The following is a 17,108-nucleotide window of genomic DNA, read 5'->3' as shown; positions in this document are numbered from 1 at the left end:
AAAATAGACGTAACTTTAAAGCCATGATGATGAGCAGAAATAGACCTGTCAGACTTGGAGACTTTTTTTTTTGCATGAAAGTGCATTATAAAGCCAGACTGTGAGGTCAGTGCGTGAAGACAGGATATTAACATTTTCCTGGTCAGCGCTGCAGCTGCGACACCAGCCTCAGCGGGACGTTCACAGCAAGCACGTCACCACCCGCACAAAACAAAAAATTGGCTGCGGCCCCGAGTGGGCGTGGTGTTTCCATGGCAACATCACCGTCCATGTTGAGCGTCTGACACTGTGTCTGGCGAGTGCTAAATGGTAATTTCAGTGCAAAGTCAGGTCTTTCGTGACTGAATAATATGAGATAAAATGGCTTTGAGTGCTGCCGTGGGCATTTCTAGCAATGAAACAATCGCCTGTACACGCCACATCATGCCGTCTCTTTTCACATTCAGATCAACGTCCTTCAGGCTAAGAAGAAGTTTGAAATCCTGGATGCGGTGAGATAAGTCACACTTTCAGACAAATCTACACAAACGTCGGCGTTGGCGTAATCTCGGTTTCCTGGTGTCTCTGTGTGCAGATGCTGTCCTTCATGCACGCACAGTATTCCCTGTTCCAGCAGGGCTACAGCCTCCTGGATGAGATCGACCCGTACATGAAGAAGCTGGCTGCTGAGGTGGGTCCCCTTCGCCGCGTCATCAACAAAGGCTGCGGGTTCAAATCCCCACGCGCTGGCTGCTGTATATGTCGCATTATATATTTTTTTGAGGAACCTTCCTGAACATTACCTAAAAGGCCTCGTTCGCATCTCCATCTAATGGACCATTAGAGGCCGAGTGAACAGGGCCTGATGTTTTTTAATGACAGTATGGACAGCGTGAGTGTGTTCGTCCTCATTTCGGCCGGGAGGATGAAAGCCCATTCATCCAGCAGCAGTTCTGTCCCCCGGCCAAGATGACCCCTCGCTGTCATTCTGTCACACTGGGAGTTAGGCAGGTGACGCGTCCCATTCAGTTCGGACGCCGCAGGAAGCTGGACAGGAAGTGTCGGCGGGTAAATTCTCTGCCGTTTCACTTTCAGCTCGACCAGTTGGTGATCGACTCGGCGATGGAGAAGAGGGACATGGAGCACAAGCACGCCACCATTCAGCAGAGGGTGAGAGCAACACACACACACACACCCCCGTCTGGCTCGGGGTCTCAGTCAGGACACGCCCGTGGTCACCTCCGGATTAACGAGCCTGTTGGAATAATCTAATCCTGCCGCTGTCTGCCGTTCATTACCGCGTTCGGTTCTTCTTCCCCTCCCAGCCTTTTTCATCTTAAATAATAAAGAAAAAATGGGATCTGGGATGATTAGGCTTAATAAACAGAATAAAAGTGCATCTTTAAATTGTTTAAATGCACTTTCCTGCAGTCTCATTTTTAATAAATACATCCGACAAGATATTTCCCCGGCAGACAGCGCGCCGGACGGGAGACCAGCGACCTGATTGGTTAATAAAGAACGAAAGGGTGAAAGGCGGAGTCTCGCAGTGTCACCGTTTCATTGTGAGGCCCAGATTTCAGGGACCATCTGTCAACTTGGTTGTCTTTTGTACTGAAGATCAGAAATGTTATATTAGAATGTCATTATGTTGATTTTTGTCTTTTTCCCTCCTACCTCTGGACGCTGTGGACGATGCTGTGACCACATTCTCTGGCCAGACCCTCCTGCAGGTGAGTGAAGATTCCATTACGAAATATATTCCTTTGCCAGATAGTATGTGAAATGTAATGTGCCGGGATGTGCGGGTCGATATTTACTCATATCGCTACTAAGACACATGAAAACGTAACTCTGTGAAGTCAAATCAAACCAAATGAGCACTGCACAGACAACAGGGGCTGATGGGAAATTACATCCTCCTCAGTATAAAGTCAACTTTTAAATGTCGGACTTGTTCCTCTGGTCTGTATCCTTTTTACACAAAAATTTAGACTATAGATGATGTGAATGTGAATGCAAAGGTATAAAGAGATCATATAAATGTTTAGGAATTTAGAAATGAGAAATTGCATGTGGGGTAGAGTGGGTGTGGTTTGAGATGAAGTGGGTGTGGTTTGGGCAGATTTAGTTTGTTTATTGTACTGTGGGTGTGGTTTGAGATGAAGTGGGTGTGGTTTGGGCAGATTTGGTTTGTTTATGGTACTGTGGGTGGGTGGTTTGGGAGCCTTAAAATACCAATGTAATGCTGCATTTATTTGTGTAGCCTTGCAACTGTTATGTATAAGACTGTTCATTATGACCAACTAGAGAGGTTTCTCATCACTCATATCCCAGATTATTATTAGTTGCAGAAATAATATACCTTTATTAAGAGTGTATTTGATGAATGCATGATGAATCTCAGATTTTAATATTTTATTTCAGACTGTAGTGTAACTCTTGGAAAAAATGAATGGCTTGTGCATTTGGAGCTGACAATATCATGGCGCCCGCGTCACCGTGCAGCGCCGTGTGTTGCTGCTCCTTGCAGGTTGGTGTGTAGGCATCTATATGCCATCATTCGAGGCTGAGGAAGGTGAACCTGGTGCTTGAAATGTATGTGGGGTGGCGTTTTGCAGCAGGGTTGGGGGTTGTGAATTTGGAGGTAATTTTTAGGGGCGGAGCTGGGAATTTGTTGGTTTGGAAGGCGGAGCCGCAAACGTGTGTCTTGCTGGTTTAATTGGCTTTTTTCGCCGTAAGCGGCTCCGAGAGCCTGGAGTGCACACGTGCACACGTTCACACGCGTCTCTGCGGGCGGAGCAGGGCGCGAGCGTACACGCGCTGCCGAGGAGACGAGATGCTGGAGAATTTAATCAGGAAGCTGGGAATGAAGATCATCTGCAGGCTGCAGCCTGCGCTGGTGGCTCAACAGCGAGCTGACGGAACAATAACTTATCTGAACTGGTGTGTGTACGAGGGGAAGTTTACAGCTGATTAGTTCATGTTTAGAACAGTGTGTGTGTGTGTGTGTGTAATACTGAATAGTTCATGCTGAACTCTGTGGGTTACAGTTCAGGACGAGAATTTTTTCCCTGAATTTTTTTCCATTTGTGTACGTTTCCCATAGTTCATGTCAGATTCTGCATCGTCGTCTCTGATAGGTTGTTCATATAGAACGCTGAAGAACATTCTGTAATGCGGACTGCAAGTGTTAATTAGTTAGAGACGAGGCTGGACCAGATGGGCCTGTAGTGGAGATAAGGAGCCGCCTGGATCAATGAGGTCCAGGGGACATGGGTGGGGTGAAAGACGGAGCGGTGGACGTTTTTCTGGACCGCATGGAGCCTTGGTGGGACTCAGACAGGACCGGGTGGGATGAATCTATCTATCTCTGTATTAGAAAGTGGGCCATACTGCCTGGTTTGTGTTGTGAACTTGTGTGTTTGGATGGTCATGGGTGAGAGGACCTTTTAGAGTTTTACAGTTTATTAATTTAACAATATCAACGTTTATAAAAATGTAGAAGATATTGGAAAAGCGCTTTGGTGATGGTGCCAACCAGATTGTTCAGGTAGCGTCTCGGAGCTTGATGGTGTAAAAATGGAACATTAGAACTGTGTGATGTTTTTACTCAGAAAGGCACCTATAAATAAAACGTATTATAATTATTATTAATAGAACGGCGTACCGCCTTCGCTCTGACGATGCTCCCTCATTGATGTGATGTTTTACTTGTTTTGAGTCGAGCATATCCTGCTTTTGACAGGACTTCTCGTACGACGACTCCAAAGCCGAATTTAACGTCGATGCTCCCAACGGAGTGGTGATGGAGGGCTACCTCTTCAAGAGAGCCAGCAACGCCTTCAAGACGTGGAACAGGTCCGTCCCTCCAACCAGCTCAGCTTCTTCTGAACACGCAGATAGCTGAGAACATTGCAATTTATGACCCTTTTTATGGAATCAATGTGACCCCATTGCAGCATTAACCCCTGTCAGTTTAATGGACCGGCCGTGTCCCTCTCTTCACTCAAGGCTCTTAACTCCTTGACAGAAGTGGCCAGACGCGTGTTGCTTCAGCTCGTCCATATCTAACCTCCATCTTTTATTCATCTTCCAGGCGGTGGTTCTCCATACAGAACAGCCAGCTGGTCTATCAGAAGAAGCTCAAGGCAAGTCCATTTCCTCCTCAGCTTATGATCCGGATCAAGTGCTGCGTTTCCAAGTTGGCAAACGTGCTACGGCAGCCGTGCATTAGCCAGAAAGCCCCCTGAGATCTTAAAGTGGTGCAGATGTTTGCCTGTTCATCTGCGGGTCAAAGTGCTGCAGAAGATGATAGCGGGTGAAAAGGTGACGCGCGGCGGTCGGATAAAGAGACGCCGCGTTTAATCACCGCGTTTGCATATCGATGGAGGTCCAGATAGACTTCCATCAATAGCTGCTGTTCCTGTGACCCCCAGGACTCCCTGACGGTGGTGGTGGAGGACCTCCGGCTCTGCTCCGTCAAGCCCTGTGAGGACATTGAGAGGAGGTTCTGCTTTGAAGTCGTCTCGCCCACCAAGTGAGAATTTTTTTTTTTTTTATCTTGCTCTCTAGTTACAGCAGATTTGAAATATCTTGGAATTACCGTGCGTCTGTGTCGGCAGGAGCTGCATGTTGCAGGCCGAGTCGGAGAAGCTCCGCCAGGCCTGGATCCTGGCTGTCCAGGCCAGCATCGCTTCGGCGTACCGCGAGAGTCCGGACACCTACTACATCGAGGTAAAAGCTCAAAGCCATCAAGCCTCCAAAAAAATGTCCCCCGAAGTCTTCCGTCCCTTAGATGTGTCCGGATTCTGTTGGTTGTGCCGCCCCCAGCGCCTGGACAGGACCGCCTCTCCGTCCACCAGCAGCATCGACTCGGCCAGCGAGTCGCGGGAGCGCGTGGCCCGGGGGGAGAGCATCTTGCAGCGGATCCAGTCCCTGCCGGGGAACGAGCGGTGCTGTGACTGCGGACAGGCCGACCCGCGCTGGGCCAGCATCAACCTGGGCATCCTGCTCTGCATCGAGTGTTCCGGCATCCACAGGTAGGGGGCGCCTCGGAGCTGCGTGGCTTCATGTGGTGGAGAATACGGGTGTTGAAATGAATCTCAGTTTACATTTACATTTACATTTACGGCATTTATCCAGAGCGACTTACAACCTGCTTCCATGTCACCATGGATGAAGTGGTCAGTTCTGGGTCACTAGGACCCCCAACTATGAATACAATCTTTTTATTCACTCTGTTCTAGTTTCTATACAGAAGTCAGACAAGAAGAAGGTTACAAGTTCATCTAAATCTTCTCTAAAGAGGAAGGTGTTGAGCTGCCGTGTGAAGGTGCTCAGTGGCTGAACTGTTCTGACCTCCAGGGGAAGTTTGTAGGCCAGCATCAGTATTTAGAACCTGATGCGTGCAGCTACTGGGAGCCAGTGGAGGGAACGTTGCAGAGGGGCGGTGTGGAGAACTTGGGAAGACGTGGATGATTCCAGAACATAATTGATTACTTGCTTGGTGATTGTCTAGTTGAAAAGTTGTGACGTGGCGGCGTGGTCTGAGTTCGGCCTCGTCTAAATGAACGTTTTTTCTGCGCTTTGTAGCTGCGTTTGATTGACTCTGTTTAATGTTCAGTGCCGTTCAGTGACCGGAGGGATTTTGGCAGAAATTGGTGCCAAGAAATTGCTGAAGGCGTCGTCTATTTGACAATCATGAATGCTGGTGCAGAAAAACGCCTGTGTGGACACCACGAATGGCAGAAATAGACGCCCCTGGTGGAGCACGCCGCTGTCTGCAGACTCCGCCTGCTGCACCACTGGCCCGAGCTCGTTTGCTGCACTTAAGTTGCTAATGAATCCCAATTTGGCGAAATTGTGCTCAGTGAAGGGGGCGGGGCAGAAGGCACGTTGTGACACGCCCCCACCAACGGCGCCGCATATTCATCCGTCCCCGGAGGAATATTCAGAGCGCCGATCTTCTCACGCTGGGCTCCAACCGAGCTTTTCTACTCGAATCGGTGGAACGGCGCCTTTGTGAGCCAGGTTGCCTGGATACGTGGTGGCGCTGCGGGCGGAATGTTCATTTGCACAACAGCGCGGGCAGCCCGGCGGTTCCCCACAACAGATCCCGCTACCATCTTCAGGTGGAGGTTTTCGCCGGGTAACTTTTTCCTCGCATCATGGGGTCAGTGGTGGCCTAGCGGTTTAGGAAGCGGCCCCATAGTCAGAAGGTTGCCGGTTGGAATCTCGATCCACCAAGGTGCCACCGAGGTGCCACTGAGCAAAGCACCGTCCCCACACACTGCTCCCCGGGCGCCTGTCACGGCTGCCCACTGCTCACTCAGGGTGATGGTTAAATACAGAGGACACATTTCACTGTGTGCACCGTGTGCTGTGCTGCTGTGTATCACAAGTGACAATCACTTCACTTTACTTCACTTTTTCAGGAGTTTGGGGGTGCACTGTTCCAAAGTTCGCTCCTTGACCCTCGACACTTGGGAACCGGAGTTGCTGAAGGTGAGTTGAATTTAGTTTTTGTGGAGGTCGCTGCTGCAGGTTCTAAGAGGACGTTTGTAACTCGTCTCTGTCTGTGTTCTCAGCTGATGTGTGAACTGGGCAACAGCATCATCAACCATATTTATGAAGGAAGATGCGAGGAGCTGGGTCTGAGGAAACCTGGACCTAACAGCTCTAGGTAAGCGAGGAATCCTGGTAGCAGCCTAGAAGAGCACAGAGTCTCAGGTTCAAACCCCACTTACTACCATCGTGTCCCCGAGTGTCTCCCTGTCACTTCTGAACTCTGTCAGGTCATCATTGGTGGCTCTAAATGTGACGTTGTAATCCTTCTCAGGCAGGAGAAGGAGACCTGGATCAAGGCCAAGTACGTGGAGAAGAAGTTCCTGAAGAAGATGATGACCGGGGAGGTTCTGGTCAACAGCGAACGCAAGTCGGAGCGTCGCTGGAGCACCAAGAAGTGCAGGCGGCACCACAGCGCCACCACCGTCCCCAAAACCCGTCCCAAGTACAGGCAGGAGCCTGGCAGCGCCTCGCCGGCCACCCTGTCCTCAGGTACCCGCCAGGGTCCAGCTGGAGTTTCACTTCAGCACCAGAGTATGTAGATGATTGAAGGTGTGATTCTGCACCTCCAGCTGCCGCCGCTCTGGAGAGGAAGTTCCGTCGGGAGTCGCTCTTCTGTCCTGATGAACTGGACTCTCTGTTCTCCTACTTTGACACGGGCTCCGGACCTCGCAGTAAGTAACCATGGCAGGAAATCTTGGTGATTATGGATATTAATTGCCGTTCTTCAGCTTGAAAAAAAGATCAAGCAGTTGTGTAGTCGGTCCGTGAATGTAAGTGCATTTTCAGCTTGGTTGGTGGTAGTAGCCTAGTGGGTACCACACTCGCCCACGAATCCAGGTTCAAATCCCACTTACTACCATCGTGTCCCTGAGCAGGACACTTAACCCTGAGTGTCTCCAGGGGGGGACTGTCCCTGTAACTACTGACTGTAAGTCGCTCTGGATAAGGGCGTCTGGTAAATGCTGTAAATGTAGATGTGAATGTAAGGGCAGTGGTGGCCCTAGCGGTTAAGGAAGCGACCCCGTAATCAGAAGGTTGCCGATTCGAATCCCGATCCGCCAAGGGGCCGCTGAGGTGCCACTGAGCAAAGCACCGTCCCCACACACTGCTCCCCGGGTGCCTGTCATGGCTGCCCACTGCTCACTCAGGGTGATGGTTAAATGCAGAGGACAAATTTCACTGTGTGCACCATGTGCTGTGCTGCTGTGTATCACATGTGACAATCACTTCACAGAAAAAAAAAAAAACCATTTGTATTTGGATTTGTAGTTGTTGACGTTTCTGAGGTCGACCTCTAGATGGCGCTGTCAGTGGCGTGATTTCGGTAATTCGTGGTGAGGGCGAGGCGTCCGTCTAACGTGTCCCCGGCTTGGCGTTTGCCGGTCCGGCAGGTCTGAGCAGTGACAGTGGACTCGGCGGCAGCACCGACGGCAGCACCGACATCCTGGTGTTCGGCGCGGTGGTCGACAGCGTCACAGAGGAAGGTGGGTGAAGGAAAAAAAACTTCTCCTGACCGGTTCCCGACGGTTCCTGAACGTCCCCGTCCCCTCCGCTGTGTCCCGCGTAGAGCGTGAGGCGTCTGAAGACTCCAGCGGAGAGGCGGAGATGGAGCCGGAGGTGTCGGACCCCGAGGACGCGCGGGACCTGGATCCCGGCGCGCTGCTGTACAAGGCATCTCGCGCCCGGAACCTGCCCGTCATGGCCGAGGCTCTGGCGCACGGCGCCGACGTCAACGCCGCCAACGACGGGGACGAGGGCAAAGGTCCCCTCATCCAGGCTGTGATTGGGGTACGTGGGGCGCCGCGGGGCCCTCGGGGCCGGCGGGTAGAACGGCCGCGGCACTCAACACCCCGTTTGTCCGATCACAGGGCTCGCTGATCGCCTGCGAATTCCTGCTGCAGAACGCCGCCGACGTCAACCAGACCGACGCCAAAGGGCGGGGACCGCTCCACCACGCCACCTACCTGGGCCACACGGGGTCAGCTGGTTCACCTGCGGCCGTACGCAGCACCATTAATAATATTCCACCTTTCATTTGCATTTTATTTTGGATTCTACAGGCAGGTGTGTTTATTCCTCAAACGAGGGGCGACACAAAACCACGGCGACGAAGACGGTCAAGACCCCCTGAGCATCGCGGTGCAGTCGGCCAACGCCGACATCGTCACACTGTAGGGGTCTCCCGTTTCTCAGCGCGAGCAGTGGTTCCGAGGGAGGGTTCAAGCTGTTTAACCGCCACGCCTCTCTCTCTCTCTCTCTCTCTCTCTCTCTCCCGCCCTCAGGCTGCGCTTGGCGCGGATGAACGAGGAGATGCGCGAGTCGGAGGGGCCGTTCGGGCAGCCAGGTCAATACCCCAGCAGCAGCCCCACAGAGCAGCAGTACAAGCGATGCATACAGGAGTTCATCTGCCTGAACATAGCCGAGTGCTGAACGCTCCGGCCTGTTGGGAATTTTCGACGGGAACGTCCAAAATTCCCAACAGGCTTCAGAGCTGCTGGTTGTCCCGCTCCCGTACCGGGCGGCGGCTACTTCCTGACTTCAGAGATTAAAATGCACTGAGCTAAAAACGGGTGACAGGGTCAAAGCAGCATGGACCAAAACGCCGGACCTACTCGCTGGGCGGCAGCTCTGCAGCGCCACCTGCTGACAGTTTAATAACGCTTTCAAAATCGTTTCATTGGCACGCATGGGATGGGCGTTTTTTTTTTTTTACAGTAACCACTACACTATGAAAGGGACAGACATGCGGGGTTCTAATACCGCACAACCCGCCAGGCCGGGTTCTGGCGCCTTTCTTAAGCTCGTTCTTTAGTCGTCTTCCTTCCTCTGTCCAGTTCGTGCGTTAGGTTATTAACTGTATTACAGCTCGTTGTTCTAGTGGCATGAAGCGCCTGTTTCCTGCATTTTTGAACATTGTGAGAACGTTACCAGGGCCCTTTACAACAGAAAGCGCATGAATTCATGGAAGGGAGGTGGGGTATAACTGTGATGTAACATATATATATCGTAAAAAAAAAAAGAAACACGTAAATATTGAGGTCTAGACGAACTTTTTATTAGAAAAAAATTACGCCATGATGCACTTTTCCTAGCAATCCTTACGTTCTTTTTTTCTTACTTATGAGGATCCATTTTATTTGAATTTATGAAAGACTACCCAGAGCAATAGTGCAATGATAATTTAAATACAAATTCTCTGCAAGTTTCTATTGTGATTTTACCAATACTGTGGAAAATAGTATTTTTAAAAAACTATGCATATTTGAACCACACAACTCACAACCGAGTACAATTACTCTACCAATTTTCCATAAAACACAATCCAGGCGTCCTACGTGTTTACTCGATGCTACCGGGATGAATTATGGCAGTAGTAGCTGTTATTAGTTTATACATATTGTGTGAATAGTGCATGGGTTTCTGTCTGATTGCTCCAGTCCGTGTATGTACATTTTTGCCGTGTTGTAGAACTGTGGACTATCCTCTCCGCCTGATGCCAAATGTTGAGGTCTGTAGAGGGGGGGGGCGGCGGCGCCTGGTAAAAGCACCGGCTGCAGTACGTTTTTTTTTACGTGCAAAATAGATTATTCGTGCTGAAAACTGGACCAAATGACTTCCCACATTCCCACACCAGCTCGTGTAAACAGTGATGTCATGTGACCTGTTCACCAGCAAGCCACGAGTTCACAGATCCTGCTTACATCAGCGTTCGTAACACAGAGGGGATGATGATGAGGATGAGTGATGATCCATGGCAGACCAAAAAAACAGGAATAAACTGTGAGAAGGGTTGCTGGGTTTACTGGAGCAGTGAAAAGCTGTAAATAAGCTCCGCCCCTTTCGCTTCCTCCGTTTCTTTTACTTCTTCTTTCTTGCGATGGTCTGTAATGTTGTAATTTTCTCACGATCTGTGTGTAACCTGCACCTCTGCGCTCCTTTTTAACCTGATTTCGTTTGCTTCCCTTTTCCTGTTGTCCTCTTTAAACCAACACGAAAAACTACTGGAAACGATGAGAATAAATGAAGAACATGATTAAACATCTAACCTGGTCTGTCTGCTGTCTGCTTCTTTTCTGTTTCTGCTTCCTCTCAGCCGCTAACATAATTAACATCCATCCGCCTGGGCGCACTGGGAGGAGAAGACAGATCTTCTTTGTTAAATCCATCAGCAGGAACATAAAGTGATGTGCCCACAGCTGGCCTTTATTCCTTCATTACAACGATTCAGTCTGGCTGAAGTGAAGAACAAACCAATTTAGGTGCAGTACCTGTGCCAGAGACGTATCTATATAAAAAAGGAGAAATACAGAATTAAGAAAGTATAAATAAAAGAGAAAGCTAGCATATATACTAATATCATACAAAAAGGGTATAAAATTAAAATGTAAGAGATGAAATAGGCAGATTGTCAATCTGCACGAAACCTTATTGCACATGGAATAGAAACAGAATTGAACTGGAGGTGGGGATGAAGTGGCATTTCGTGCCCTGATGGCAGCGGTGATGGAACAGGTCATGAGCGTGGTTTAAAGAGAGCACATTTTTAAAGATGATTTTTCACTTCCTTGAGGAACTGCATTTTAAAAAGGCTGATAAATGCTGGACATTCAGTCCTGGTCCACTGGTATTTACAGGACAGTGACGAATGCTATAAATATTGTGATAAAATGCGAATTTGACAATGCATTTTAACATATTGTAGTTAGAAAAATATTTATTTATTTGTTTTCTTACGTGCAAATTTATACTTAAAAATATACTCACATACATGACTTCAGTTTTGCTGAAGGATCTTCAGTGTCTCTCATGTAGACAAGGCCTATTAACGTCTGACATGATTGATTGAGTTTGGTTTTTAGTGGCCTGACCAACACTCAGAGCTCAGAGAAGGTCCAAGAAAGTAAAATGTAAATGTACACCAGTGAAGATCAACTGCAGGTGGTAAAATTGACTGATTTTCTTTTAATGGCATCTCTTGTGATCGTCATATCAAGAGGCCGGCTGCTCAGCATGGAACTGGACACAGTTGGTTGAATTACTTGTGGAAATCAAGCTCCCTTTGTGTTTTAGGAGACACTACTTACCTGGACATCTTCAGGGAATTCTCTCACATGGCGTCCCACAATCCCGAGAAGCTGAAGCGCAGGAGTGTGCATTTCCGACACTCCTTCAGGTATTCACAGTGGAAAGTTCCAGCCAAAATGTCTCGTATTACAAAGAACCAGTTCACGATTTGTCTGTTATATTTTTATTTTGTAGAGAAGTAAAGGAACTTGAGTTCCAGACCTTCCAGGGCTTTAGTAGTGTATTGAGCTGAGGCTTGTTGCAGAATTAGAAGCCTTTTGTGATAGAAAATGGTTGATTTACAAGGTTTTTTTTTTATTTGGTAGCGATAAATAACATTGACAAGCAAAGCAAACATGATTTTATGACTCTCATGATGCTCTTATGCCACTTTAATGTTCTTTTATTTTCAGAATATGACCAGAATGGTAAAGGCTGCAGATGCTGGAAGAACAACGGCTCTTCAGCGCTTGTGCCTGAGATGAACATCTTCCTCACAAGTGTTACGCATTAGAGAGTTGATGCTGAGTGTGAAGAGAAGCGGCACGTGAAGATATTTACCGTTGTGGTGCGGTGTGAACTGTTGGTTTTATGTACATTAAAGCTTTACGGGGGACGGGCTGGTCTTGTCCTCCCAGTTCAGTCTGGTTGTTTTTTTTTCCGTTGATACCAATGCTTGGAAGGACTTCACTGTTCAAATTTAAAATGCTTTGAAAGAATATTCTGGAGCATGTTGGGATCTTTATTTTCTTATCCGTGACAATGCTAGGTTAATAACCTCATAGATTAACGTGCATGCCAGTGTATCTACTTTCAGAAATTGGGCTGGCTATACTGGTATAGTACATTTACATTTACAGCATTTACCAGACGCCCTTATCCAGAGCGTTAAGTGTTATTGCTCAGGGACACAATGGTAGTAAGTGGGATTCAAACCCGGGTCTTCTGGTTCATAGGCGAGTGTGTTACCCACTAGGCTACAACCACCCAGTCTTCTCACCATGTATTGTCAAGTGAGCCTGTGTAGCGCAGCTAATGGAAGATCATTGTTTATTGTGGAGACAAATGCTAATATATCTGCAAAGTGTAATAAAGTGGTGAAAGGTGCCTTTTTGGAATGGAAAAATGGAACTTGTCCTCTCCCTTGGTGAATTCCCTGAATTCTACACACATCTGCTGCGATTCTGAATATTTGAATAGTTTAGGTGGCATGTGTTGTACACTATGACCATGTGATGATATGAAGTGAAGAAGAATGACGTTTGTTCTGCTAATTAGTGGTCGTCTGCTAATGTGAGTACACCAGGGGTCTGTGGTGGCCTAGCGGTTAAGACAGCGGCCCCGTAATCAGAAGTTTGAATCCTGATCTGCCAAGGTGCCACTGAGGTGGTAGTAGCCTAGTGGGTAAGACACTCTCCTGTGAACCAGAAGACCTGGGTTCAAATCCCACTTACTACCACTGTGTCCCTGAGCAAGACACTTAACCTTAAGTTACTGTCCCTGTAACTACTGATTGTAAGTCTCTCTGGATAAGGGTGTCTGATAAATGCTGTAAATGTAAATGTAGGTCCCCTTGATGAAGGTACCGTCCCCACACACTGCTCCCCGGGCACCTGTGACCAAGGGTGATGGTTAAAAGCAGAGGACACGTTTCACTGTGTCACCATGTGCTGTGCTGCAGTGTTTCACAGTCACTTCACTTTACTCTTCAGTAGTTGTACATTTACAGCATTTACCAGACATCCTTGTCCAGAGCATCTTACAGTCAGTAGTGACAGGGACAGTCCCCCCCTGGAGACACTCAGGGTTCAGTGTCCTGCTCTGGGGTTCGAACCTGGGACTATGTGGTATATATGTGGGTGTGTTACGTGTTGGAAACCACCACCTAACACAGAAAATGGTGAATATACACTGAACGTAGACATGTCTTCTCTGAACCTACCTGAGTAGAGACCAGCGTGACCTTTTACCCTCTACAGAAGGTGAACCCATGAGATATTTTACAATTATTTGTACAATGATATCATTTCTGTAATAATTTGTTTATTGTTATAGCGCCAAGCGACCATTTCATCATATTTGATTGATTAAAATATTATCAACTGTATGAAGTATCGGTATCGATATAGTGAAGGGAAACGAACGCCGCTGACGTCACTTCCTGATTAAAGTGTGCGGCGGCCATATTGGAATGGGGGACAGATAGCAGTTTCGCACCAACTGGCGCTTTTTTTAATTTTCCTTCCTTCGCAAGTTCGCCCTCCGGTCGCACCTGCCGCCAGCAGCGAGTGTGTTTCGCCGAGTGGCTCCGCCGGAGACTCCGCTCTAAAGAGGTAGGCGCCGGGGCGCGGCGGCTCACTTCCACGTTCTTCTCCCTCCTTCTACTAGCATGCGGCTAACTTGGCCAGTAGTGCTGCTGCTGTCCGGGTGTCGTTCTGCAATTTCATATTTTTCAAATATGAAGCTGCGACTCTACTCGGTTCCAGGGCTCGTAATGTCCCTGTTTGTGGGGGGGGGAGAAGAATGATCAGGTCAGCTGGAGCTGTCAGGACGCGACCGCGGTTCGGGGCGGGCTGGAGGGTAATTTTACACCCCAGGTGACGTTTCTGCCCCTAAACCCGCTTTACAGATGAGCAACACCACCAACAAGAGGGCACCGACCACAGCGACGCAGCGGCTGAAGCAGGACTACCTCCGCATCAAGAAGGACCCGGTCCCGTACATCTGCGCCGAGCCGCTGCCCTCCAACATCCTGGAATGGTAGAGAGACACGGCACACCGGGCCGGCGCCGCGTTTTAACCAACTACCCGACCGCCGGTTAATAAACTCTTAACTCTTCTTCATTTCTCTGCTCCCACTTTAAGGCATTATCTTGTACGGGGTCCAGAAAAAACTCCATATGAAGGTAATTCAGCCTTTACTGTAGTTACTACTGTAGTTATTATGCTTGTCACTGGAGGTTTTATAAATGTGTATAAATATATATGTGTTTTTTTTTTTTGTTTTTTTTACCGGTCAGGTGGCTACTATCACGGCAAACTGATTTTCCCGCGAGAGTTTCCCTTCAAGCCCCCCAGCATTTACATGATCACGCCCAACGGGAGGTTTAAGTGCAACACGAGGTAGGTGCCGAGTGGTCCAGTCCCACAGCCAGATTTGAGGAGGAGAGCGGCTTTTAGAAGTTGAGCGTCATCAACACCATCCACCAACCACAATGTTTGGTGCAGACAGGAAGACGTCTGGCGTTTTTCCAGAATAAAAATAAAATGAACCTGCTGGATCTTCAGAGTCTCGCGTGACGGAACAAAAAAATCAATTTGTGCTAATTTTTACATCCAAAAACCGACTGCAATGCTTCACGCGTCTGGTGGTAGTAGCCTAGCGGGTAACACACTCGACTATGAACTAGAAGACTCACTTACTACCATCGTGTCCCTGTGCAGGACACTTAACCCTGAGTGTCTCCAGGGGGGGACTGTCCCTGTAACTACTCGCTGTAAGTCGCCTGGTAAATGCTGTAAATGTAAAATGACGGTCGGTGGCGATCATGTTTTAGGGGCGGGAAATTCTCTGGGTGGAAAAAGCATGAGAAACGGGAGGTGACTTATGACGTCATAAGGGGACAAATTCCAGATACGACCGTCTGACCTGCCGCTCTCTGGACGGTGAAGCAGAACGACCGAAACGCTCTTTACACCGACCGCCATTTCTAGCCACCGTAGGACCATAGACAGGCTGGGGGGGTTAACGTTAATGTTCCAACATTTGTCCTGATTAAAGAGACCGACTGATTGTGGCGTTGTCCCCCCGCAGGTTGTGTCTTTCCATCACAGACTTTCACCCGGACACCTGGAACCCAGCGTGGTCCGTGTCCACCATCCTGACGGGGCTCCTGAGCTTCATGGTGGAAAAAGGCCCAACTCTCGGCAGCATAGAAACGTCCGACTTCACGGTGAGCGCGGTTCCGGCCATTACTATTACCATCAAGGGGCGGCGGTGGCCCGGCGGGTGGGGAAACGGACTCGTAATCGGAAGGTTGCCGGTTCGAATCCCGACCTGCCAAGGTGCCACTTGATGAAGGTCCCGTCCCCACACACTGCTCCCTGGGCGCCTGTCATGGTGCCCGCTGTCACCAAGGGTGATTGTTAAATGCAGAGGACACGTTTCACCGTGTCACTGTGTGCTGTGCTGCGGTTCTAACCTGTTGCTTGTTTGGTTTCTTTAGAAAAGACAGCTGGCTTCCCAAAGCCTGGCCTTCAACGTTAAAGATAAAGTTTTCTGCGAGCTGTTTCCAGACGTTGTTGATGTAAGTGTCGACCGGCATGCGCGGGACATTAGAACGTCGTGTCGCCGTGGTAACCGGCCGCTTCCTGTAAAACGTGTCCGCAGGAGATCAAGCAGAAGCAGCGGCTGCAGGAAGAGCTGAGCTCCCGCGCCCAGGCGCTGCCCCTACCTGACGTGGTGCCCAGCGGCGACGCCCACCAGGGCCAGAACGGCCACCCGCCCCTCAACGGCCACGCCCCCCCGCTAGCCGCCCACCCCCCAGACCTGCAGCAGGTCAACCGCAACCACGGACTCCTGGGCGGAGCCTTGGCAAACTTGTTCGTCATCGTGGGCTTCGCCGCGTTCGCCTACACGGTCAAGTACGTGCTGCGGAGCATCGCGCAGGAGTGAAGAACCCGGTCGAGGACGGAGACGGTCCCGCTCGCGACCAAGATGGGTAAGGGGGGTGAAGACGGCGGCCGCGTCCTCCCAAATGTCCCCAGCCCTTCCGCTCAGGCCGCGTCTTATTGGCCGACGGAGACAAATCGAGGCGGGGCCACGGTCCGGATTCAAAAGGCCAAGTTAAAGTTTGTGGAGCAAAAATGCGCAAAACTCTAGTTATTCGCCCGCCCCTCATGTTTCTGTCCAGAGACGCCGACCTCGTCCGTAGTTCTTTCTCGCCTTTCCCCCCTTTTCTGCTCAGAAGTGAGGGTCGACTGTAAAAAAAGAATAAACAGGTAGCATTCCTGAACTTTTCTCTAATATATGTTGCATTCTTTGTAACTGTGATTTTTGTTTTAAAAAAAGAAAAGAAAAAAAAAAAAACTGTAATGTTTGACTTCCATATTTTCATGGAAATAAGACACGGACTAACATTCTGCCCAGTTCCGCTTACGTAAACACTACTTGAAGGCTCTTTCTGTTGAATAACTTGATCTGCTTCGCGGCTAACCGGGCCTCGGTTCTTCTAGGCGAGTCGAACACTAAAAACTGGTGTTGCTGTGTATGTGCAATCTCTCGCAGATGCTGTATTCTGCTCTTATGGGTGATAAGTCGACATATACATCAGCATTGGAGTTTCCAGTTTGTACCGTTTGTGCAATATTCCTCAGTGGGTTTGAAAATAAACATTCATATGATTCTTGTCATAGAGGACACTTCTGAAGGTGTAAAGTTCTTGTGTTGTAATGATCGTGTGGATTTGGATGCGCCTACACCGCCAGCTGATGGT

General features: G+C 49.1%; 2 protein-coding genes across 5 annotated transcripts in view; both read left to right on the top strand.

The window, feature by feature from the left end:
• Nucleotides 1-12,368, top strand: part of LOC114798373 (arf-GAP with coiled-coil, ANK repeat and PH domain-containing protein 3-like) — a 32,751-nt gene extending 20,383 nt beyond the window's left edge. The window contains exons 7-26 of one of the 4 annotated variants that reach the window (XM_028994026.1): nt 447-491; nt 575-670; nt 1,075-1,149; nt 1,701-1,712; nt 3,728-3,840; nt 4,079-4,130; nt 4,419-4,519; nt 4,605-4,716; nt 4,813-5,021; nt 6,417-6,486; nt 6,570-6,664; nt 6,821-7,038; nt 7,119-7,220; nt 7,941-8,033; nt 8,117-8,337; nt 8,418-8,527; nt 8,610-8,720; nt 8,832-8,893; nt 11,620-11,722; nt 12,027-12,368. In XM_028994026.1, coding sequence (XP_028849859.1) covers nt 447-491; nt 575-670; nt 1,075-1,149; nt 1,701-1,712; nt 3,728-3,840; nt 4,079-4,130; nt 4,419-4,519; nt 4,605-4,716; nt 4,813-5,021; nt 6,417-6,486; nt 6,570-6,664; nt 6,821-7,038; nt 7,119-7,220; nt 7,941-8,033; nt 8,117-8,337; nt 8,418-8,527; nt 8,610-8,720; nt 8,832-8,893; nt 11,620-11,722; nt 12,027-12,033 — 2,007 coding nt within the window. In that variant the 3' untranslated portion in view covers nt 12,034-12,368. Of the gene's footprint in view, nt 1-446; nt 492-574; nt 671-1,074; nt 1,150-1,700; nt 1,713-3,727; nt 3,841-4,078; nt 4,131-4,418; nt 4,520-4,604; nt 4,717-4,812; nt 5,022-6,416; nt 6,487-6,569; nt 6,665-6,820; nt 7,039-7,118; nt 7,221-7,931; nt 8,034-8,116; nt 8,338-8,417; nt 8,528-8,609; nt 8,725-8,831; nt 11,590-11,619; nt 11,723-12,026 lie in introns of those variants that run through there. The other 3 variants (XM_028994025.1, XM_028994027.1, XM_028994028.1) reach the window with 3 other exon arrangements.
• Nucleotides 12,369-13,788: 1,420 nt separating this feature from the next.
• LOC114798102 (ubiquitin-conjugating enzyme E2 J2) lies at nt 13,789-17,037 on the top strand. Its single transcript, XM_028993521.1, has 7 exons — nt 13,789-13,946; nt 14,243-14,373; nt 14,479-14,519; nt 14,634-14,736; nt 15,428-15,566; nt 15,840-15,920; nt 16,004-17,037. The coding sequence occupies exons 2-7, from the start codon at nt 14,243-14,245 to the stop codon at nt 16,286-16,288; spliced, it is 780 nt and encodes a 259-aa protein (XP_028849354.1). The 5' UTR covers nt 13,789-13,946; the 3' UTR covers nt 16,289-17,037.
• The last annotated feature ends 71 nt before the right edge of the window (nt 17,038-17,108 follow it).

Source organism: Denticeps clupeoides, chromosome 10, assembly GCF_900700375.1.
Source record: "Denticeps clupeoides chromosome 10, fDenClu1.1, whole genome shotgun sequence".
NCBI classification, from domain to species: Eukaryota; Metazoa; Chordata; class Actinopteri; order Clupeiformes; family Denticipitidae; genus Denticeps; species Denticeps clupeoides.
The sequence above is the reverse complement of the archived record's forward strand: the minus strand, read 5'-3'. Positions and strand labels throughout refer to the sequence as shown.